Source organism: Melanotaenia boesemani, chromosome 10 (genome assembly GCF_017639745.1).
Source record: "Melanotaenia boesemani isolate fMelBoe1 chromosome 10, fMelBoe1.pri, whole genome shotgun sequence".
NCBI classification, from domain to species: Eukaryota; Metazoa; Chordata; class Actinopteri; order Atheriniformes; family Melanotaeniidae; genus Melanotaenia; species Melanotaenia boesemani.
Genome location: NC_055691.1, coordinates 6960255 through 6984857, shown reverse-complemented (window position 1 = coordinate 6984857; position 24603 = coordinate 6960255). Strand labels below are relative to the sequence as shown.

The 24603-nt window shown below is 39.8% G+C and overlaps 3 protein-coding genes across 3 annotated transcripts in view; 2 read left to right on the top strand and 1 right to left on the bottom strand.

Annotated features, from left to right (window-relative positions):
- The first annotated feature begins 1249 nt into the window (after window positions 1-1249).
- Window positions 1250-4766, top strand: LOC121647646 (protein CEBPZOS-like). Its single transcript, XM_041997263.1, has 4 exons — window positions 1250-1383; window positions 2024-2141; window positions 2238-2282; window positions 4630-4766. The coding sequence occupies exons 2-4, from the start codon at window positions 2024-2026 to the stop codon at window positions 4710-4712; spliced, it is 246 nt and encodes an 81-aa protein (XP_041853197.1). The 5' UTR covers window positions 1250-1383; the 3' UTR covers window positions 4713-4766.
- On the bottom strand, window positions 4754-18866 carry cebpz (CCAAT enhancer binding protein zeta). Its single transcript, XM_041997262.1, has 17 exons — window positions 18615-18866; window positions 16671-18154; window positions 16337-16568; window positions 13346-13502; window positions 13117-13205; window positions 12732-12785; window positions 12529-12631; window positions 10418-10477; window positions 10267-10333; window positions 10049-10155; window positions 9857-9908; window positions 8205-8392; window positions 7944-7979; window positions 7641-7739; window positions 7007-7074; window positions 6451-6532; window positions 4754-4908 (listed from the first exon to the last, which is right to left on the bottom strand). The coding sequence occupies exons 1-17, from the start codon at window positions 18807-18809 to the stop codon at window positions 4754-4756; spliced, it is 3228 nt and encodes a 1075-aa protein (XP_041853196.1). The 5' UTR covers window positions 18810-18866.
- Window positions 18867-23635: 4769 nt separating this feature from the next.
- The window catches only part of fa2h (fatty acid 2-hydroxylase), a 50909-nt gene continuing 49941 nt past the window's right edge, over window positions 23636-24603 (top strand). Inside the window, exon 1 of the mRNA XM_041996353.1 lies at window positions 23636-24044. Coding sequence (XP_041852287.1) covers window positions 23763-24044 — 282 coding nt within the window. The 5' untranslated portion in view covers window positions 23636-23762. The remainder of the gene's footprint in view (window positions 24045-24603) is intronic.

Here is a 24603-nt window from a genome sequence, read left to right as displayed (position 1 = left end):
GAAGAGCGGCAGGTGGTACATAGTGTAAGGTGACGATCCCGAACAATGGGATGAACTGGTGCTTGACATATCGTCCATCAACAGAATGTTCCTCATCGCTGATGGGAAATGACGATAGACGATAAGACAGGTGCTCAATCTGATGAGGTCTCTGGTATAGAAAGGAAGGAAACAGGAGAAGGGCTGAACTCAAACCTGTATTGAAGCTCAACTTAGTTGTATTAGTGTTGCAGCAAGTGGATATGTTTATCATACACTTACACCCACTAACCACTTGCTAATACCGGTTTGAACCCACTTCTGACTTTATTCTTGGTGGCATAGATTTAATGAGGTGTTAGATTTTGCTCTGTGTTGACATGGTAGCATCATATAGTTGTTGCAGATTTGTCACCTATATATCCATGATGAGAAACTCATTGTCATGTTCTAGAAAGCAGCTGGAGATGATCTGAGCTTTGTGATATGTTACATTATCCTGCTAGAAGTAGCCATCAGAAGAGTAAGATGTAATATGTCTCCTCAGAGTTGCTAGAGTAGGCAGAGGGGACATACAATTTATTCAACATCAAAATATAAAAGACTAAGTTGGTATGTTATAGTATGAATACATGTAAGTTGTTAATACCAAATAAAACTCCAGACACACATGCTACAATAGTGTAATTTTGAGTGTTTGTGTGGGTATTAATGTATATGGTTTATATAACTATATATATTCTCTTTACTGGATATGAATTTATTGACATTCAGTTTGGGTATAGTGGACATTATTCTAACTTCAATACAGAAAATGTTGCTTTGGAAATTTTTAACTGTTCTTATTAAATTAGATGATTTTGTAAAGGTATTTGAAGTCTGAAATACAGATTCCAGACTAGGGGAGAAAAACTGGCATTTATGTGTATTTATTTTAACAAGTGGCCATTTTTCCCCTAGTAAAGATTATATAATTTTTGTGTATTTAGTATATTAATAAAAATAGGTTAAAGTGAAAAAAAAAGATCTGATCACAAAACAACACGAAAACTTGTCACAGCAAGGCAATAAATTGCCAAAATCGCACCATATGCCAGTTATTGTTTTTACACCACAAAGTGCTTATCAGAAATATTACTGGTTCATTTTTACGAGTTGTTGTCATTAGTTAAGTTCAGTTTAATCACAGAGGTGACCTACATCAAATTATACCAAAGATAACCAGAATCTAGGCTTACCCAACAGTGCTTGCGCAATGCGCATGCGCGTCTCTAATCAGGAAGTGACACATGACACATGGCAGATGTGAGGCTGGCAACTGTTTCTTTTCATTTCTGCGACCTTTACAGCTTCAGTTTTCGTTTAAGGAGACATTTTGTTGTCTGCTGAACCACGAATCTAAACGTAAGTTAATACAAATAAGAGGACGTAAAGAGGCGGATAAACAATGTTACAAACAGTTCAGGTTATACGTGTGTTCAACTATCGCAGCGTATCATGTTTATCAGTTCATGCTCCAATGCAGAAGCGCACTATGTGAAATTTATAAGCCTAATAGAAAATCATCGTGTCAAATAAAACCTCATTAACATTTGTGTGTGTGTGTGTGTGTGTGTGTTCAGATAATTGTATCTCAGTGTTTGTGTATGCTTTGTTAGTTAAAATGGAATGAAATGACATAAGATCAACTTAAAAAGAAAAAATTGTGTTTGGTGGATTATTCATTTATTTATTGTAAAAATGCGTCTTGGCTATACATCTTATACCACTGGAAATCCTGTTTATTTCCCTTTTAAATAATGCCACATTTGTAAAGACATGCATTTATGGTATAGTTGACTGTGTGGGCTGCAACCTACAACATTTGAAAGGGAAATAAACTTTCCATGTTACAACAAAGAAGTAATTTACCAAACACAATTTTTGTCCTAATTTTATATTTTTTATGCTTTAAGATGAGACTAATGGATGTCCTAACTATAGACTACAGAATTTATGATGATGCAGTTCTTGTCCTTGTAACTCAAAGTCAATCTCTCTTCAGATGTCTCCCAAACCGTTGGAGCCTCTGGCCAGGAAACTCATGAAGGGAGTAATCATTGTGGAGCTGCTGGGCGTGTTTGGGGCGTATGCACTGTTTCATAAGATGAACAACAGTCAAGGTGTGAAACAATATTCAGGCGTATGCAAACTGGTGAGCTGTTGGATCAATGTAATGAGTCTAAATAAAAGACTTGTTTTAATTCTTCCATCTGCAGACTTCAGGAGCACCATGAACAAGAAGTTCCCATCAGTTCTGGAAGGTAAAACTGTTTATATTTATCATCCATGATAAATAATGACATTTTGAATCAAAATGTGGCTTTAATTTAGACTACTGTATCTCAAATGGGGGTATGTGGGGACACTCCAGGAGGTACACAAGAGAGTGTAATAAATACTTAAATAAAATATAAATTTAACCTTTTTTTTTTCTTTTTTTTAAGTATATTCAGCATTCAATTTAATTCATTATAACAAATCCAGGTCAAATACCAAATAACATCACTCGTTAATCACTCATCATTCCCAAACATGAAACATGGTTGAAGTTTAGCAGCAATGCCACAGAAAACACAGAGTAACAAGCCAAGGAAGGCGAAAAGGAGACCCAGTAAATTTCCAGTATTGAGATGAAAATGTTTTTATTGAGATTTACGTCCATAAACTGCAACCCACCCAAGGCATTGTTTCTTATGTGGGGAAAAACCAGCTAACAGCAGCATGAATCCAGCACATCTCCAGCAGCATCTTACCCAAAAAACAGCTTGTCATGTTAGTAATCCACCAGAATTTCTTCAGGAGGCAATTTACTGAATTCACTACCTCCTCCTGTCTGCTGCTGCTGCAGACAAACTAAAATCTGCGTCTCTGTCAGATGACACAGTTTTTGCTGTAGGATAGTTAAATGAGAACAGACGCTAATGAACAAGTTGGGGAAAAATTATAAAGCCCTGTTTCCACCAACGAGTGCAGGTTGGGGTGGGGTGGGTCAGGACAATTTTTTTGCGTTTCCACACGTGAAAACTGGGAATGGTTCTCCAGTATCCGTCCTATCCGACTTTTTCGGACCCTTCCCTTGTGGTACCAATCTAACCGACCCCAAAAGGGTAGAGCTTGATACACTGCAATCTGTTGATTATTTGGGGGGAAAAAAGTCACTTCCCGTAAGACCTGGCATAACAGCAAGGCTCCTTGTTTAGAGCAACATATTTTCTTTGTGTTGATTTAAGCTCCGTTTTAAGTGGAGTTATGAAGCACCACCAAGAAGAAAGAACACAAACTGTTGGATGACCGCCATTCTCCTCCTTGGTTTCTGAGTTGTGTTTTGGTTATACTTTAAGGGAGGCGCTGTGTGTCTTCTTATTACGTAGCTGAGGCATCTATTGCTATCCGGCTGATACTCCGCCACTCAGGTAAGGTTACGGTTGGCTGTGGAAACACAACAAGATTACAGTTTACAAGCCATATCTGCACCCTAACCGTCCCATTGGTGGAAACAAGGCTTAAGGGAGGTCTGTGGTAGTGCTTTCACAGACTCTGGCTTAGGCTCCACTCTGGAGTCTCGGAGCCTTGGTGTTTTCTGGCAAACCAGCCCACGTTCACATCAGTTTACCTAAAACTAAAATAGGCGTACTTAACTCCGCAGAAGTAAACACCAGTTTGGAGATTTGGTCCTGAAATCAGGCTCCATTAGAACCGTTGGTTTCTCTAAATAAATAACAGGCGATATTCAGATGACTGAGTGAATTTCAGAAGTTCAGATGTCAATAAATCGCAAAGGAGGCAATACTTGGTCGGCTTTTTTGGCTGTAGCTGGAAAGATGGGCATGTAACACCACGTCTGGCTCCACTTTTATCAAAGTCTTCTTTACGTTGCCAGCCGTAACATTCTTATTCACTTTCTGAAGACAAAGCAATATGTGGCTCAGAGTGGAAATATGTGTGGTTGTAGAAATATACAAACACTTCCCTGACAAAGATCTCTGGATGGGAGCAGATGCTGCTGTAAAACTTGTATATACCTTTCACCCATGGTGGTATCTTTCCAGAGGTTTCCAGCTCTACTGGAATATATGCAACCCCATACCACCAGAGGTGCAGGCTTCTGAACTGAGCGCTCTTACCTCACGTCTTTAGTCTGCAGTACACCGAGTCCATGATTTCCACAAAGACCAAACAGATTTTTATTCTTCTGACCACAGAACAGTTATAGACTTTAACTCAGTCTATTGTAAATGAGCTTTGGCCCAGAGTTGCTTTCCTGAACCATGTGCACATGCGTCATCTTCTTTTGTATGAAGCTTTAACCTGCATTTATGGTCAGTGAAACGCCCAACCCTGCTACCTGAACATATTTAATCCAACCTGTGGGACAAACCAGAAATGGGAATAAAAGAGAAATAAACCAGAAAATAACTGGAATTTTATTTGATTCAACTGTCACAACATAGATGCTGATTAATATAAACTTATTTAATTTATTTATTTTTTTTCTGAAACTGGATTTTGTAGTTTGTCAATAAAAACATGGCACCATGACAACAATGCCTTAAAGTTTAGATTTGTTAATAATACATCTGAGAACAATGTTCTGCTTTGTTTTCCCAGTTTACTACCAGTCCAATGAGTGGGCAGGGATCAATGGTATCCGAGAGAGGGACCACATAGCCTGGTCGACAAAACAGGACTGAGCGTGTCCATCTATTTAAAAAGTCCACCATAACAGGAGCTCCTACTTCTTCTTCTTCTTCCCCAATATCCTGCTTCCGGTCCTGGCTTGGCCAAACTTCTTCCTGTTGAACATGGTCTTCTTCCTGCGCATCGTCTTGGCGTCACGCCCATGGATCCAGTCATCTCGCTGAGCCTCCCACTTGAGCTGCTTCACGGCTTCAGGAGAATAAAAAAAAAAGAGACATTAGTGGCTTTAAACCCATCCATCTCATAAAACTATGTGGGATATGGATCGTTAATGAAAAGTACGCTTCTTGTTCAGATGGTTTGATAAAAGATTTTTCTTCTTATTTTTACTTTTTATTGTTGTAATAAGGGTTCTTTACAGAAATACTGATAAATAGGGTTGTGCAATGTCAATATTGGCTATTCACTTGAAATGGGAGAAAAATGTATAAACAAGGACTGCAGTCACATTATTGTCATAATAATGTTACATGCATACAATATATGCATGTATTATTCATTACATATAAATTTTTGTACAACCCTACTGATAAGTAGTTTTGAGTAAGCATAGCTTAAGTGTAGCTGTCAGTTCTTGCAAGTTAGCCTTTTAACCATCATTACACCAAATAGATTGTAATTCAGAACGAGGGAGAGCTTTATCCTGGGGAAACGTCTGATTGGTTGAATCATTTGGCCAAAATCATTTCATTTTTATTAAAAATGATCCCCCGAAATAACTATCTGATCAGTGTACAAAGGCATGTTTCATATTTATTGTACAGACGTGAGCGTTATATCAGTCTTCTCATACACACATCCAAAAACTAAGTAACTTTTCCTCTTCTACAAACATGATCAGATGAAGCCATTTTAAATATTTATTAAAACATTAACACAATTTGGAAGAAGTACATTTTGTCCTCTAACCTACATGGTTATAATATAATTATCTGGTTATTTCACACATGTCACTTTGTTGGTTTTAATTTATTTAAGCAAGGAATCTTTGATGTTTTCTCTGTGTGGAGAAGTCATTAAATGTGGCTGGTATCCAGCAAACCCAAGAAAAACCTTTGTGTTGTCATTTTTACCTTTTCCCAAACTACTGAGTTTCAAAGCTGTATATAATTTTAGATCTACAGGCCATTATGCCACAGTTGCTGGACAGGGACGGTGGGATGAAGTTATATCTATATATAAATATATATTTATAACATTTTAAACCAAGTTCAGTAGTTTACTTTAAGGGATAAAACTAAGGATGTGCAGATCATGATTTTTGAGACCAAGTTTATGTTTGAGCCTTTAAATGAACCAGCCTGAAGTTGTCCAAGTCACAGATCCCATCGGGTGGTAAAAGCAGACATTTGTTGGGCTGACATCAGGTCAGCAAAAATTTTGTTTATAAGATTAACTCCGTTATGATCTGATATGAAGCAATGGTGCAAAATAAACAGGATTCATGGACATAACTGCAAATAGTATCAGGCTCAGCTAGGTGACAACACAGTTCTCGTTTTTGATCTGGTGACAACGATCAGAGGCTGATTGATCAGCAAATCTTTAAAATGATTAGGTAGATTAATAATTACAAAAACTTCTTCCCTAAATTTCTCTAGATAAATTTCTCACATGTGCATTTCAATCATAAAGAGCAAAACTAAAAAGATGATATGAGACATTAAATCTTCAGGTTTTGTTCCTCGTCAACCAGCAGCAGGAGTTTTAAGGTAAAGTTTCACAGCTTACCTGCTTTGTCTGCGTTGGACATGGCATTCAGCCCGATGTTATCAAGCTTGAAGTCGGCGTTCTCATCCAACAGAGAACCAAACTAAATGGAAAAAAAACTCACATTAAATTTCAAACACAACTTAAAGATTTCCTTGAAATTTATTGCTTGGGGTTTTGAGATTCTCTAGGATATTAAAACCAACACTTCTGGTTCCCAGTGCCTCCACACATGATCATTTTACTGGTAAAATGTGTGTCTAAAACTAGTAAAAAGTGTGAAACCTCAACTACTTATTTCACTTTTCTAACAGATAATTTACATGTCTTACAAATGAAAGTAACATTAATATTTACTAAATTCAACCCTTTATCTTGAGCGCCCCCTGGTGTGTGGACTCCTACTAGTTGCTCACTAACCAAAGCTAAAAACTGGATCACAGAAATATAGATTTCATTTTTATTAATCGAGATTCTTTTTTGAAGAGGTAAAATGTGCAGTTCGAGAATCCTGATCATTTAAAAATATAATAAAAAATGGAAATATGGTTTTGCAGTTTTCTTGAGTTTATCTCACCTCTTCAGCAGCAGCAAACATAGATGCATTTTTCCTTTCCTTCTTCTTCATCTTCCCTTTTTTAGAACCTGGAAAAAAAAATCTGCATTAAAGTAACACTACATAACTTTCCAGCCTTGAAACTTTTGTGTTTCTAACTCAAACTGATGGAAGGAAAATTTATTATGTAAATTCCTGGAGCTGTTGTTGCCCTGCAGCACCTGAAGCTGAAAAACCGCACAACTCTTTTTAGTCTGGGGCATCCCCTGCTGGCTGTGTTTCGCTTTAGGGCACCATTTCACACGCTAGCCACTGGAGATCAACACACTGGCTGTTTTAAACTTCAGCTATGGCTAATTTACCAAAGAAACCAAAGAGGACATCATTGGAAGAAGAGAGGAAATGAAAGAGAAAGGGACAGAGCAAGAGATAAGACAAGAGTCAACACTGGATAGACTTTTTCTGTCTGGAGAAAACTCAGAGAAGAGACAGGATGCAAGATGGCTGGTGACTTAGCCGTCTCTAGGGGGGCGACAAAGTGTGAAAATCTGCTTAAGTTCAGTAGCGTGGCTTTAAATCTAGTCAGTGAAGCTGCTGCATCACGAGGTCCCAAAAAACTAAAGCGGAGAAAGAAAAAAAAATAATCACAACTAACCTAAAGATCCAGAAAAATCAAGGTCTTCTGTGGATTTCCTCTTTTTCTTCGTAGTCTGAGGAGTCATATCAGGCATCTCCATCTCATCGACATCTGAATCTGAAAAGATAAAAAGGTTCTTCACAGTTATATAAAGTGCACAAGAGAATATCTATACAAAAACAGATTGGAAAATTTCTGTGGTGATTTTCAGGTAAATATTGATAAATCACACTGCTTATGGGGGTGTGTAGTCGCAACACGACACCGCTGGTGTAACTTTGAAACTGTGGTGAAGAACTTTACATATTAACTTGTACTAACCGTCAAATGCAGCATCGTCATCCTCCAGCTCAGGAACTGAAGGAGAAACAGAAAGTTAAATCCCAGATTCCCTCCATAATTTAAAATGACCGACACTATGTCCAACAGTGTGGATAAATAAATTAACAAAAATACACACACCTACAGAATAATGTTCACATATCAAATTTTAAAGAATTATAAAGAAAGTGATCTGAATGTAGCACTAAAAAAAAGCCTCAATCTGTGAATATTCATTTTTTTCTTCCTGACACTCCCTACCCTCATCGTCCTCTTCTCCATCTTCGTCAGGATCCATGAAGGTCCCTCCATCCTCTTCCAGTTCGTCTCCGAAGTCTTCCTCATCCATACTGCCCAACGACACTTCCTCATCATCCAGGTCGTCTACATCCGACTCGTCCAAGTCGGAGTCTTCCTCCCCTTTCTTACCTTTTTTACTCTTCACATTACTGACATGAAAGGAAAAACAGATGAAGAGGAGATTCAGACAATATATAACTTTTGACAACCTCTTAAAAGGCAATAAAAAATCTGCAGGCTGGATGTGAAAGTGGGATCTTTTCTTAGTGCCACTCGATGACAACAGAAATCCCAATGAAATGCAGCAGGAACAAGCAGCAGGGACATAACTGTGCACGGAAGTGATAAAAGCCACTATGATCTAACTGAAAGCCTGAAATCAAATTTCTTTAACTGATGATTCTTTTGAGTTTGTTAATGAAGTGGAGGATGCACCGATCCATTCAGCTCATTGATATCAATCGACCTGTCAGAAAACAGGATGACATCAGCTGGCGTGTTCAGCGTATCCTGGTTGTGTTTGCCCTGATAAAATCATTATGCTGGACCATGTAAGCACTAAGAGTTGGCTTAGAAAACTTTGCAAACAGTTAATCTTTTACACAATCTTGTCACCAAAAAGATTTCAACTAAATTCCTATTTGGCCCTTTAACAAAATAAATAGAACTTGCATGGGTTACTGACCAGGAGTTATTGGTGTCTCCATGACAGTTACAGCTATATAAAAGTTTCCACCAGGTCATCAAAGATGCTTAGCTGGTGTTCACATGTCAAATATGGGAAAAAATAGGAAAAAAGATTAAATAAATAATAAAACTTGTTGACAGGTGGACCTGCATCTAAGGAAATTACTTAATTCAGATAATTTTAGATGATTTCAGATAACTGGTAAGAAATGATTTATTTTGATGTCTTGTGTATTTAATTTGATGAGGAATGAATCGGTGTGGCGTCTGGTGAACGAAGTGTTGCGTACAGTAGATTATGAAACTGTAGCCAAGTTGTTGATGTAAAAAGAAAAAATAAATTCAGCAACCAGGCCATAAAATATAAGAAAAATAGGTTTAAGGCCGATTTCTGGTCAATGTTCATGTATTTAGAGATGGAGCTTTTCAAAAGCAGACCAAACAGTGTTTGGATTCACTGCAAACACACCTCTGATGTTACCTCGCCTGTCAAAGGGACAGACAAGTCCTGCAGAACAGCTGAGAGGAGACTGGACATGAACTGGGTGGACTGTAAACTCTGAACTGCAGTCTAGAGCAGTGGGTCTCAAACTAAATCCTGACCCCTATGGTGGCCCCAAGATAATTTCATGGAGCTGGCAGATCATTGAGGTGAAAAAAAACAAACAAACAAACAAAAAAAAAGTTTTCAAGCCTTACATTTAGAGGATGGCTGCAGGATGACCCATTTGATATATCACACAACTAACCACTCAGTCGTGTAGGTGGGGGGTCGCAAACACCAACAGATTTTATCTTGGGGGTTGTGGTTAAAAAAGTTTGAGAAATGCTATGCATTGCCTAAAAACTACGCCCACGTAAAACAACTACGGGGAGTATAGTGACGTTTGACAACTTAAAATGATCATAAATGGGCCTTTACTCACCCTGCAAAGTCCAGATCATTAACGGTGTAGTAAGAGTCTGCTTCACAGGAATCTGTTAACCAGAAAGTTAGACTGAAGTCAGCATTCATGGATTAATTTAGGGGTTAAAGAAAAATAATTGATCCTGTGCCTTTTTTCTTTGTTTTGACTGGAGTAGGGCTTAAAAACATGGAATTAACTTTCTGAACTCACCGAGAAGTTTCTCAAACTCTTCATCGTCCACTTCCTCCACGCTCTCATCGTCACCGTCTCCTCGTGGCCGACTACCTTGTTTCTCCTGCTGCCGCTTCTTAAAAAAGCTGCAAAGAGGTGTTGAGAACAAACCCAGCACACAATTAAACAATGCTTAGAAAAAAGCAAAATTATGTAAAGATGAATGCATTTAACGTAAACTACATTTTCTGACTCACCGATGGAAGAAGATTTCATCTACAGGAATCTGGCTTTCCTCTTTGGACAGAAACTCTCCGCAGTTCACTAACAGAAAACAGCAACATGCAATGAAAAATCTGCTTCATGGCTGAGTAAAACAAACACAAGTGGACTTTTAGTAAAGCTCACCTGGTAAGGAGTTGGCAGGTAACCTCTGTCTCGGTCTCAACGCTGCAGAGTCTGTGTGTTCTGATGAACAAAAAACATTAAAGCAGAAACAACTGTCACAAGACTGTCAGAATATTAGAAGCCTGCGTGTTTTTAATCTCCTAAATTTTCCTTTAAAGATGTCAGTTTGTGACTTAATCTGAATCCTCAAACTTTCCAGTTCATTTCCAAATCAACTTCAGATGTTTGACTAAAATATTAAATCAACACAGACCAAAACATAAAAATTACACAGTAATTATTTATATTATGCTTATCTAGTGTTTTATAATCATAAGAGCTGTATCTCATCGGGTGAGATGGAGGAGGTGGACACAGGTGAACAGATTTGTTTTTCCTCCCTCAACTTGGTAAAACACATGAAAACACAGTTATATTTTTAGCTGCTTTCATACTTGACTCTCTAATATAATTTATTCTTATACATATAGTGAGAAATTAATTAAGATTGTATAACACCCCAGTCTGTACTAAATGTTGATTTTTGCATGAAAATGGCTTTAATGTTTTCTCCTGATATAATATTTTGATGTTTTGAATAATCTGAGTAAACTGCTCAGTAATCCTCCCATGGCTTATCTAAACATAAACACTGCCAGTCCAGATTAAAAAGTTCCCACCAGGATTTAACTTAGCTAACAGGTAAGAGGCTCCAAGTGTCTAATTACTGCATGGCTGATTATCTTTCAGCTGGCAACAAGTTATTTAACTAATGATGCAATGAGTAGCTTTTCATTTCTTAAACAACCATGTCAGAAGACATCCTGTAGTTGTGGGAAAGATATTGTTCTGTTTCAGAAGGATCAAATTATTGGCATCAAGCAAAGAAATCAACTAAGGAGATGCTGAAACTACTAAAATTGTATGGAAGCCGAGAGCGGTCATGCTTGCATGTTTATTTTTTTTAAACATTGTTTCCTTGTGATAACAATTTATCTTGTTATCTCGGGAAAACAAACTTTGTCATCTTGAGATAACTTATTTTTCAAATGCAGGGTTGCGAGGGAGCTGGAGCTGTTCCTAGTCCATCACAGAACCAACACAGAGAGACAAATATTCAGTCAGACTCCACTCACTTCTAGCACAAATTTAGAGACTCTAATCAGCCTGAAGTGCATGTTTTTGGACTGTGGAAGGAAGCCAAGAGAGAACGGGTCCCTTCAAAGACATGCATGTTATGCTAATTGGTGATTCTAAATTCTCCCTAGGAGTGAGAGTGTGTGAATGAATGATTGTCTCATTCCGTGTTGGCCCTGTGATGGACTGGTGACCTGTCCAGGGTGTACCTGCCTCTCACCTGTTAAAATGCTGGGATAGGCTCCAGCTTACCTGCAACCCATGATGGACAAAGCGGTGCAGATAATGAATGAAGTATTATTACTGGGTGCATCTGTGGTCTACTAGGAGCAGTGCTGGTTTCCAGTCCAACTGCTGCAGAAATCAAGAAGTGTCTGCGTCTTTGTCATTTTATTTCGGTTATTACATATATAATGTGAAACTTTGTTGGTGGCAGGGCGGGGTTGTGCACACGGAGGTGTCCATGTCTTTAAATGCCAAATGTGATGTATACATTATCGTATTTTCTCAGAATCTTCATCAGCTATTTATTAAAACTACCTATTCTGCCTCACATCAGTTACAGTTGCGTTTCGAAAAGCTTAACGATGTCGGGTAGTTTTTTGAAATGACTCATTCTTGGTGGCTTTTTCAGATAAGTAAGTAAACATTAAAATATTTTTATAGGAAGAGCAAGGAACCCGAGGAGGAGAGTCAAGTGACGTAAGATAACGGAGAGGTTCAACGCTGAGTATCTTTGGGATGTGCTGGAGGTCTGCCTTTCCCATCATCACTACGAGATCTTGGATAAAAATGAATGCACGTCTGGGTGTATTTGATTGTTGTGAAGTTGCAAAAACTTTTTGAAACAATGCTACAATGAACGCTGCCAACATCAAAGCCAAAGGCGTCCAGCAAAATATTACAGCGTGTAACCTTTTTGTGGACGGGCTCTGTATATACACTGACTAACAGTATGAATAAATGTTGTGAGAAACATGGTTTGTATATCTTACGTTTTTCCTTTAGCTGTTTGGGGTTTCTGAAGACGAAGCGATCCAAGAACCTGATGAGGGTGAAGTCCTGCAGAGGGTCACCTGAGTACTGGATGGAGTCTCCCTATTGAGATAAAAACATAAAAAGTTAAGCAGGTAATCTACCACTGCAACAAATCAGACATGATGTTAACAGAGCTTGGTGAGTGTGTGGAGGATTTTACCTGCAGGATGGTTTTTGCAAAAAGTGACACAGAGGGATGATAGTGCAGAGCAAGCTGCAGAGAAAAACAAACACTTCACATGAGTCTGAAAATGAAATCTAAAATGTTTCAGAGAATACATTTCTATTTGACTTTTTAAAATACTCTTATTCTTTATTTCTGTTTTAATTTAATGAATTTAACCACATCATATTTTCTTCATTCTGTCTTCGGATTTTAAACTAATATCTAAATGCATCTCTATTTTTATTTAAGAAAAATGTCTACCAAATCTATACTTCAACAAGCAGTCCATACCGGACTAATCCAGATCACATCTGAATGAACGCTTCATTGATGAGGTGACATTTTTGTGTTTTATTATGAGTTTTTAAATATTTCTCACCCTCTGCAGCTCCCACAAAGTTGTGTTATCAGCACCGCAGTATAACGGGTTTCTGTGCAGTGGGTCGTAAGTCTCCAAGCTCTTCCCGCCTATAATTGAACAGAAAATAAATAAATTAAAAAAATTACCAAAGTGTAATAAACTATAATTTTTGTATAATCCATTATTCATGATGTAATTGAGCTGGAATAAACAAGATCAGACAAAAGGATAAGAGCAGCTTACACACCTTCCAGATTTTGATGATGCACCCATGATGCTGTTTGTTTGACCTCCTCTGCCTCCACTCCTTCCTCTACTTTGTCTGCATCCACAAAATGCTCCTCTCCATCATCGTCATCATCATTCTCCTCTGCAAGGTCTTTGAACGCCTCTTCCTCTGTGTCCTGAGAGAACACAGAAGGGAAACATGTTGGTAAACTGCAAAAAACCCCACTTCAATGTTTCAGTGTACACTATATTTGGGTGTCTGAAGTCAGTGGGTCTGCTCCATTCACTGCCTGGACGACCAAACAGCTTGCTGGGTGGGTGCGGTTTTCACTCCATTTAAAACGGGTGATCAGACAGAAGACCAGCTCAGACAGCTTGTTTGGTGAGAACACCCCTTTTAACCAAATCGAGGAACAAACAAATCTGAGTGGGTTTGCAGAAAAACTTGTTCCAACCTTGACAAATAATGCTGAAATGTGGCCTTTACTTAAGTTTAGTGGATAACTGCACATTACAATGATTTCTCAAACAACTTCTGCCTATTTCATGATTCTGTTTAGCTGCTCTAAGCAGCAGAGTTATTTGTTAAGAGACATCCAATGGACACTGTTGCACTTTGCAGACTACAGCCTGAAACAAATGTGTCCACTATGTTAATATTATATCATGTATAACTTTATAATTATTTTCGTTATCAACTTCGCTCTGAACGATCTATGCTTCTTTTGTTTTGGTAAAGCCTCTTTCCACCAGCAAACACTTTTCCCTGCATTTAAGCAGCAAACTCTTCCTCCCCCCACTGTTGTCACTTATCCTAGGGGTATCGCCCGGCTGACTAAAAAGGAGTGGACCCGGTGAAAACTCAAAAACTCCAATATAACACATGATGAGATGCTGTTCTTTTTTTTTTAACACTAGCACAATAAAACCTAGGGTTTATCTAGGGTAAAAATGCTGTGGTTGTGCTAACAAAAGTGGGTACAGCTCACTTTTTCTTTACAGGAATACACGTCTAGTGACTGCAACGTCTCACATGAAGGCTCTGAAACTGAAAAAGTTGCTGTGAACAAAATATTTTTGGTGTAAAAACATCATGAGTGTAGTTTGTGTCCAAATGTATGTTTGGATGGTAGATGAAACATCTACTACCGATCTCAAAAAAGGCAAACCTCCTTGATAAGAAAACAGAGTAAGGATTTAAAAATGAATTTATCATAAAGATTCCTCAATACTGTCACTTTCCATAAAAGACTATGTCTGAACCACATCAGCAGGTTAGAACAACTTTCGCAAGGAAGGAAAATAATGTTATACCACATCCGTTTGATACTGTTTAGTTTTCCTTTTGTTTAAGTTGCAGAAGAGGTGTGTTATGGTAGGAAAGTATGTCGGAAGAAGCGTTATTACCTCCAAAATAAATGGATCAACCCATGGAAGTCTAAAGTCAGCCCTTGAGGGCTTCTGTCTTGCAGGTTTTTGGCCTTTTTTTTGCTGAAGTACACCTAAATCAGATTAATCGGTCAACATGCTGTTGAGTACAGCCATTTAATTTGAATCAGGTGTGTTGGAGAAGGTAAACATCTAAAACCTGCAGGATTGTGGTGCTGGAACTCTACCCCTTTGGATTAAGCCATCTTTGTTGAGTTTTTTTTTTTTTTTTTTTTGGGGAGGGTGGGGTTATAGAAAAATAACAACCAAGGTGTTAATGTGGAAGACGGCTCACCAGCCAGTACAGCATTGAAATTTAAATTAAATGAAACACTGAAATTTAATGTTTTCATATAGTTAGCAATTTTGTAATTATGTACGACTCAGTATTTTTAATTTTAGATATCTGGTCTTGTTTCTTTCTTTACTTTTACAGCTTCAGTTTTATTTATGTCTCAAACAGCAGAGCAGCTGGAAGTCAAAGCTAGCTAAATGTTTTGTCCTGTGGATCTAAATTCTCTACTTGGGTTCAGAAGAAATGTTCAAAAACAGTTTATAATGTAATTTTCAGAAAAAAAACTCCCAAGTCCAGGCAGAGGTCCAGCAGTCTTTTCCATGTGTTCATTCTGAGAAAAATCCAGAGTTAATATGTAAGATTTATTTATGGTTTTAGTTGGAATGAGACTTTTTGGTTTCTTTACTTTGTTGCTATATTATTTAGTTATGCTGGCATCAAAAGATAGAAATAGATTAAATGTAAAAAGTGTTTATGTGATTTTACACATTTATAGTGATAGTATAATAATCCTGATAATCCGAGACCATGGTCCTAAGCCGGGAGATCGACAGGCGAATCGGTGCGGTGTCTGCAGTGATGTGAACTCTGCATCGGTCTGTTGTGGTGAAGAAGGAGCTGAGCCAAAAGGCAAAGCTCTTGATTTACCGGTCGATCTACGTTCCTACCCTCACCTATGGTCACAAGCTGTGGGTAGGGACCGAAAGAACAAGATCGCGAATACAAGCGGCCGAAATGAGTTTTCTCCGCAGGGTGGCTGGGCTCTCCCTTAGAGATAGGGTGAGAAGCTCAGTGATCCAGGAGGGGCTCAGAGTGGAGTTGCTGCTCCTCCACATCGAGAGAAGCCAGATGAGGTGGCTCGGGCATCTGGTCAGGATGCCTCCTGGCCGCCTCCCCGGTGAGGTGTTCTGGGCACGTCCCATTGGAAGGAGACCCTGAGGAAGACCCAGGACACAGGACAATCTCTCGGCTGGCCTGGGAACACCTCGGGAACCCCCTGGACGAGCTGGCGAATGTGGCTGAGGAGAAGGAAGTCTGGGCTTCCCTGCTTAGGCAGCTGCCCCCGCAACCCGACCCCAAATAAGCGGTAGAAAATAAATGGATGGATGAATGTAATCATGATGGTAATAATGTGATTATTTCTCTGACAATAATCATACAAAGAGGATTATTGTCATTATTGTCATTTTTGGATAATGGTGACATCCCAACACCCAGCCTTAGTAGAAACCACATAGGCTCACTGCAGCAACACCTGAAACAAACACTCCAACGAGGTTTTCTCACCCCTCCTTCCTGCAGCAGCGTCTTGAGACCTGGCTTGGCCTTCATGACCTCTGACACAAGGAAAAGCGCTCCGCAGGCGAAGCTGGAGCTCTGCTTGGCGCTGACCTGCAGCAGCCGCTTCACAAACGCTTTGGCCCGCCTCACCACCACGTCGGCCTTCAGAGACTTGTACAGCAGGTTGAGAAACATGTTCTGTCTGGTGGATGATGACAGCCCGGGGTCCAGCAGCTTCCTGCAGAGAAGGAGGGAAAGTTTAACATCTGTGATTTGCAGTGAATTACAGACACCCCCCCCCCCAAAAAAAGCAAGAAACCAACAGGTGAAGCATTATTACCTGTACAGTGTTGTGTAGTATCGGTCCGAGATGCTCTGCTGTGAGTCCATGACCTGGAATAGCAGCATGAGCGCCTGCACAGCCGTGTTGAACTTCACCAAGTGAACCACTCTGAACAGCGTGTCCAGCTGCTCCTTCACCTTCTCGTCCCCGGTGGTGGCGTAAGGATACGCCCTGTTCACACCTGACAGTAGAGCACTCAGCATCTTTGACTCAATGTCCTTCTTCTTGACACAGGCGTGGAAGAACGAGAAGTAGATGGTGATGAGCTTGGCGGCCAGCTCGGCCTCATCATGACTCAGCATCACCTGGCTGAGGAAGCAGATGGCATAGTACTGTGCCTTTGGGCTGATGTTGGGCCTGAACATGAGCCGCTCCACCTCGCAGCACACTACCCTTTTCATGTTGGGATGTTTGTGCAGCAGCGTCTCCAGCAGGTACGATGTTTTTGCTGCCATTTTGTACTCAGGGTCTCCCAGCTTGTTGATGACCTGGATGAGCAGTGCCTTCTCCTGCTCTGGGCGACTGCACAGCAGTTCATGTGCGGTGGTCAGCGCCTTCATCTTGGTGGCTGCCACTGTGTCGTGACCCACTGAGTCCAGAGCTGTTGCAAATTCGGCCACTTGGTGTTTTAACTGGTGCTCAAAGTACCAGAGGATGAGGCGACGGTCGCGGGCATCACGGTTGCCGCTGGCCTTCTCCTCCAATTGATCAAATGGGTGTTGAGCAAAGGAGCGGAGCTTCCTGTTTTCTGGCAGAAGATTGTTCAGCAGAAGTTCTCGTAAGGTGTCTAAAGCCATAAGACCCATCCGCCGGCTGCCCTTCTTCTTTACCATGGACACCAGGTTCTCCACATGCTCCAGCATGTGAATTGGAGCGTCCTGGATCAGTACAGTCATAGCAGCCATCCTGTCAGCCAACACACCAGTAGAAACAACAGTCTTCATCCAGGCAGAGTTGGCTCCTTTCTGCAGGTTCTTTTTGGTTTTAAAGAGCTCAACCTCTGCCTCAAACAGCTGCTGGGCGAGCATCTTATACTGGGAAACCAGTGCGGCATCCTGCTGTGTCGATGTGCCCTCGGCTGTGTACTCCAGTTCAAACCACTTCCCACCAGGTTTGATCAGCAGTACCTGCCTCTGCTGGAACTCAAAAACATTCACAGTCTGCTTTGCTTTTTTTCTAGCTGATACCTGAGCATCTTCTGTTTTCTTTTTCACCGGTTTTAAAACTTCGATCTGAGAATTGGATATATGTTCCTCTTCAGACACTTTCTTAAATTTGGCCTCTTTACTTTCCCTCTTGACAGTTTCAGAGTTACTTTCCCCCTCATCTCTGATGAACTGCTGATCAGCGTAAGCTTGGATGCCCAGTTTGGTGATGAATCTCTCCAGCTCGCCCTCCTCCAGGTCGTCTATTGCTCCCTTCTTTCCTCCATCAACAAGCTCATTGGAGTCATCCAGGCCAGCGAGGAGGATGTAGTCGGCCTACAGACAGAGGAGGAATTGTTTTGAAAGATTTATGCTTGGTTGACAATTAGTGAATTGCACACCAACTTAATCTTCAAACTTTGTGTTTACTTTACTCACTTTTTTTCTTGTTTCTAACTGACACTTTCAAGCCATTTTTCATTAAATATCTTCGGATTTTGTGTGTAAGCAAACGACCATGCTCATTTTTCATAATGTTCATACATATATTAACACACAGTAGTACAATTTAGTAAGAAAAATCAACAAACAGCACTGTAGTTTATGAAAATCAGAAAGGGAACAGTAAATAAGTTTAATGTATAAAACTATAAACACAGTGACACACATTCGTTGCGATATTTGCAAAAATATACCCTCCTGAACATCTGCGGACACATAAACAAAATAAATCACTGCCCCAAACACACAAAAAAAACGAAAAAACTGTCCACTTCTGTGAATCAGTTTAACGCACCTTAGTTCCTCCAAGCCGTAAAACCTCATCCAGATTGAGCTCTGCTTCATTTCTCCTCGCTGTGTTCACACCTTCATCTGAATCTTCAACTTCCTCTCCATCGTTGTTTTCGGCCTCCGGCTCATAGTCTTCAGACCTAAATGTCACTTTTTTAGTCGTTTGAGACCTTTTGCGGTGCTTGTTTTTCGTTGCCATGCTTGTTACAGCATGAGGAGGCAAAGTTACCCGGATGTAGATGCAAATTCTTCCGTAGCGCCGTTGCTAGGTACTTCTTCTCTAATAGATTTAGCGGCAGACTAGATGAAGAACAGAACAAAGTACTGCCCCAGACAGGCCATTTGTGGAATTACATCCCATTAAAATAAAATAGTTAAAAATCAAATTACAACTATAAACACTCGCAGACCTCCAAGCGCACATCTCCGCCAAGCCATGGGGTCACTCACCTGAGAAAACCCCCGAAAGACCACAGCCCACCCAGCAACCCTATGTTTGAAAATTCTGGATTACCAGATCCAGAATATCAACATTATCCGGGCCAAACAATGTTGGATTATAACATCTCACATGACGTCATCTTAAATTTTATTTATTTATTTTTTTTGTTTGTTTGTTTGTTTGTTTGTCTGTTTGTCGCAAATGATTCTAGGCATTATCTGATGGATCACATCATTCCAGTTCTGACGTCTTTATACGACTGCCTGTTTGCTAGAGAATAGACTTTAAAGTTCTGCTGCTGGTCTATAATGCTCTGAATGATTTAGGACCAAAATACATGAGTGGAACCCTAGCCCTTGACCCAGTATGATCCTACCAGAACCCTCAGGTCATCTGGATCCATTTTCTTATCAGTTCCCAGAGTCAGAACCAGGCATGGAGAAGCTGCATTCAGCTTGCTCCACATGTCTGGAACAAACTCCCAGAAAGCCTCAGATCAGCTGAAACACTCAATTTATTTAAATCAAGGTTGAAGACCCACCTGGTCTCTGCTGCATTTCAATAGTTCTTACTAGGAGTCCAGATCTGCAGCTGGTTCTTTATCCGAGCTTTTCCTTTTGGTTTGATGTAATCAATTTTATCTTTTTTAATTTTAGTTTTTCTAATACACTTGTATTATTTTTTCCTTTTTCTTTTCTGCACCTTGCTGTAATGTTTTTATGTTTTATGTAAAGCACTTTGAATTGTCTTGTACATGAAATGTACTATACAAATAAATTTGCCTTGCCTTACGTTGCCTTATCTGTTGAGCAAGAAGCAGTAATGGCAATATTATCCCTATCTCCTAATAGTAAAAAAATCATAATCATTTATTTCGCCAAGTCTGTGTGCATAAACAAGCAATTTGACTCTGGTGAATTTTTGCTCTCATTGTACTTTCAGAACAAAAAGCAAAGAATAATTAAAAATAAAAGCAAATAAAAATAGAAAATAGAAGCAATATGGTATAAATATAAACATAACATTAACATAGTGCAGTTATGTGCAATATGCCTCAGCGTGGGTTATTATTCAGCAGGGTAATGGCCCGGGAGAAGAAGCTGTCTCTGTGTCTGGTGGTTTTGGCATTACAGTGCTCTGTAGCGCCTGCCAGACGGGAGGGGTTTAAAAAGTTTATGTGAGGGTGTAAGGGTTCTACAGAAATGTCATCTGCCTGTTTCCTGACCTTGGACATGTAAAAGTCATGGATGGAGGGTAGGTTGATCCCAATTATCCTCTCTGCAGACCTGACTGTCTTTTGCAGCCTGTGCTGATCCAGTTTGGTGGCCGATCCAAACCAGACAGTGATGGATGTGCAGAGTACAGACTGGATAATGGCGGTGTAAAATATGATCAGCAGCTCCTTTTGCAGGTTTAACTTCCTGAGCTGTCGCAAGAAGTACAACCTCTGCTGGGCCTTTTTCCTGATAGAGTCTATGTGTGAGTCCACGTCAGATCCCGAGAGATTGTGGTTCCCAGGAACATGAAGGTGTCCACAACAGACACTGTGTTGTTGAGGATGGTGAGGGGTGCATGTGTCGGGGGTTTCACCTGATGTCCACTGTCATCTCCACAGTCTTGAGCCGGTTCAGCTCCAGATAGTCCTGACTACACCAGTGAACTAATTGTTCCACCTCCTGTCTGTACACGGACTCGTCACCGTCCCGGATCAGACCAATCACGGTGGTTCACATACTTCAGGAGGTTCACAGACGAGTCCCCAGAGGTGTAGTCATTGGTGTAGAGAGAGAAGAGCAGTGGGGGGAGGACACAGCCTTGGGGGGCGCCAGTGCTGATGGACTGAGTGCTGGAAAGGTAGGTCTTGAGCCTCTTTTAAAAAACATCAACAGTCCCTTCAGCCTTGAGTTTCTCATGCAGGCTGGTCCACAGTCAAGGCCGGTAGTGGTGAAACAAGGCCTCACCATAAATTTTGGTTCTAACTTTGGAAACAACTAAAAGGCCGGTACGAGAATTCACAATTTTAAAAGAGGTCAGATAAATAAAAAAGACCCTTTAGACACTTATAAACCACTAAAAGAATCTTAAAATCCATCCTGAAACACTTGGGGAGCCAATTTAGCAATTTTAAAACTGGTGTAATGTGTTCCCGCCCTCTGGTCCTTGTCAGAACATGTGCTACTGAGTTCTAAAGTAATTGTTGGTTTTACTTAGGAAGACCAGAGAGCAGGACATAACAATAATCTATTCTACTAGAAATAAAAGTATGCATCCGCACTGAGGTGCTGGCAAGACAGAGAAATGGAAATAAAATCCTGTCTTTGAGACATTTCTAATGTGTGGAATAAAGTCCAGCTCTGAGTCCAAAAGGACACATAGATTTCTCACACAAGGAGATGGTTTAAAATGAAGTAATTTTAGTGAAACGATCTCTCTCTTGTCTTCAGGACTAATCTGAAATACAGTTTAAAAGAGTTTAAAAGTTTTTAACCTGGTTTGGTGAAAGTCTATCTCTACTGGCAGTTTGTTCCACTTGTTTGCATCACAACATGTAAATGCTGCCTCTCCATGCTTAGTCTGAACTCTAGTCTGGACTAGCTGACCTTAGTCCTCTGCTTGATGGGGGTTGATGGGGGAGCAGCATATGTACATTAACTACAGTTTACAGACTATTTAATACAGTAACAGTTTGGCTACAGATACAGGAAGAAAAAGGTAATTATTTTTTTTTATTCGTTTAAGTATAAACTTTTTTTGGTGACAGAAAAATGATTGTTGACATAAAAAGTTTTCAGTTATACTCAGGGGTTATTGATTGCCAAAATGTGAATACAGTCCCTATTTGTCCGACTTTAAATTTACATTAGAATGCTCCAATTTAATTTAAAAGAGTCATATACAGATTACAGGCCAAATATTTTTCTTCCTTCTTCCATACATTTAAAACAGGAATTTAAGCTAGTACAATACACCCATTCCTATGGCATTTCAATAAGGAGTTTGATGTCACTGCGGTTGTTGTTTGCCAAAATATGGTCAAAATTCTTATTGTGAACATTTTTTTCTATTTTATTAATGCCAATTAAATTGTGGTTATAGTCCTTCCTTTGTCATTCATATTGAACAAAAGTAAATTGACAAAGTTAGCATTTTTAACATTGCAATATATTATTAGTATTATTAGCTGTCTTTGCCCCTTCCTAGAACCCCTAACAAAAATATATTATAACTGCCCCTGGTTTGATATCTTCCTTTTACGCATGTAGATAATATTGTTTTTATAATTTTACCATTAATAAAACTCAAAATGTTGTCTGCATAATTTTAAATATCAATTAACAAAACTATTAGCAACATAGCAGGGTTTATGTGTGCTTAATATATCGCAGAAAATGCTCAATTTAACACTGGCTGATAATTAAGTGAAAAGTTTTTGAATCGCTTTGCCTAAATGAAGTTTTTTTCGACAGCACGTGAAGGCAGCCTGAGCTCATCTGTTCGCTGAAGATTAAATTCGCCCTGTTTGCATAGGAAAAAAATCAATTTTAACAAACATCTGTGACTGTCACTCTTAGTTGTGACATATGCAGTTGTAATTAAAAGAAGTTCATTTTAACCTCAAATGCGGCAAAATTACTTCCCTTCAGTTCCTATCTGTTAAAATCTGGGTTATCGAAATTACATGGCTCTATATCTCAGACGTCATCTACCTCAGTATAACCGGATACTGCTGACTTATCGTATTGATCAGGAAGTGATTCTATTCTGTTCTATTCTACAGTCATTTAGCAGATGCTTTTATCCAAAGCGACTTACATTTGAGAGTAAGAACACAAGCATGAATTCAAACAAGATGGGATATCATAATTAAGTGATAGACTGCTTTAAGTCCAGTTAGACCCAGGCGCTGTCATGTAGTGCTAGAGGCAGTGCATAATTTTTTTTTAAGTTTTTTGTAGGGTTTCTAAGTCATTTTGTTTAAATACAAACATCACGATTTCATCAAACAATATCAACTTGGGCATAAGTGCACACAGCTTCTTCAGTACTTGGTTGAGCCAGAGAGCTGGACAAATCTTTCTAACGACTCCTGTTGAGTAAAAGAGATGACGGACTTCGTGACAAATTGTGCAAACATGTTATGTCACTCTCTGGTTGACACCATAATTAACATTAATTTGAATTGTCGACAGATATTACCACTATGTTGTAAACAAATACATGTATGAATATTACTTTACATTGCAGACCCGTGGAGCCATTTGTACTTTCGCCAAAAGCCTTTTACAGAGCAACAGGTGTCGCTTATGTTGTGATGCATTCAGGGAGCACATAAAGCTCTGTTATTCGATATATATTACATGAAATCTATTTTCTCAAGTTAAATTGGGATAAAATTGATCAAATATAGGAAAACATCGGATGTGTAACTAAGATATTAATCAGATTTATAATAATGTTTTAGAGGTTTCTCGATGTTAAGCAACCGTTGGCCAGGGTCCCTGTTATTACTACTTCATTTCATGCTTGTGAACGCCTCTCAAACCCTGCCCCTCTGCTCACTGTCCTTATGAGCGTGTAAACTGCGTGTCAACAGTGAAGTGGAGATTTGGTCCAGATCAGTTGTCAGGTCCCTCTGAGGAGGTCTCTCTGCTCTCCTTGCTGTGTTCAGTTTTCAGTTTCAGGTGGACTCTATACATCTCCACTGTCAGGATGTCTCCGTCCTCGTCTCCCCGGTTCTTCACGGAGAGGGAGGTGGCCCGTCACTGCACCAAGGACTCCTGCTGGGTACTGCTTGGGACCCGGGTCTACGACGTAACCGCCTTCCTGCGGATGCACCCGGGCGGGGAAGCACTGATACGGAGCCGCTCAGGCAAGGACGTGAGTCGGGCGATGGAAGGACCCCCTCACCGGCACTCGAAGAACGCCCGGCGGTGGATGGAGCAGTACTACATCGGGGAGCTGGATAGGGAAAGCGGCACCGACGAGGCTCAGGTACAACCCAGGGCTGCAGAGCAACTAAGCTTATCTTACTGATCTGCTGAACAAACGTAAGAGAGAGGAAAATTTGTTCAAGTCACGTTTAATTGAGCTGTCTCAACTTTTAATTAAACAACCGTTGAGGTTTTTAAGCGAGTAAGTATATAAATTAAGTATTTAAATCTCACTTTATTAGTTTAATTTGGCTCACGTAAGACTGTAGCCCCTTTGGGATAAGCTGCTTGGAAGTTTTTAGTCTTTATTGACATACATGTCATTAGGGTATCTACCCTCTATATTCAAGGAGGAAAAGGGAGATGAATTTTCCTCATATTGAGTTTACAAGCTGCAGATTTTAGATTATAATTGAATTTGGAGGTGTGGGAAAAATGCACCAGTGTGAGGAAGAATTGTGTTTTGGAGTCTCACTTGACTTTACTGGGTGTTTTCTTTGATCCAGTAAAAAATGGAAAAGAAAAGAGAACTTTCTGCTGTCCTCATCATCACCGTTCTCCTCCTGTTGTTGCACTTTATTGGTTATAGGGGAGGGGATGAGGAGTTCGTGGAGAAAGAC

What these genes read in the sequence shown, in the direction of transcription:
- cebpz (XM_041997262.1), bottom strand. Translation starts at nt 18,809, where the DNA reads ATGGCAACGAAAAACAAGCACCGCAAAAGGTCTCAAACGACTAAAAAA. An exon ending in CAAACAGCTAAAGGAAAAAC is followed by an intron (nt 10,478 to 12,528) that starts GTAAGATATACA and finishes TTTGTTCATCAG; the next exon opens with AACACACAGACTCTGCAGCG. An exon ending in TGATTTTTCTGGATCTTTAG is followed by an intron (nt 7,075 to 7,640) that starts GTTAGTTGTGAT and finishes TTTTTTTTCCAG; the next exon opens with GTTCTAAAAAAGGGAAGATG.
- LOC121647646 (XM_041997263.1), top strand. Translation starts at nt 2,024, where the DNA reads ATGTCTCCCAAACCGTTGGAGCCTCTGGCCAGGAAACTCATGAAGGGA. An exon ending in TAAGATGAACAACAGTCAAG is followed by an intron (nt 2,142 to 2,237) that starts GTGTGAAACAAT and finishes TTCCATCTGCAG; the next exon opens with ACTTCAGGAGCACCATGAAC. An exon ending in GTTCCCATCAGTTCTGGAAG is followed by an intron (nt 2,283 to 4,629) that starts GTAAAACTGTTT and finishes TTGTTTTCCCAG; the next exon opens with TTTACTACCAGTCCAATGAG.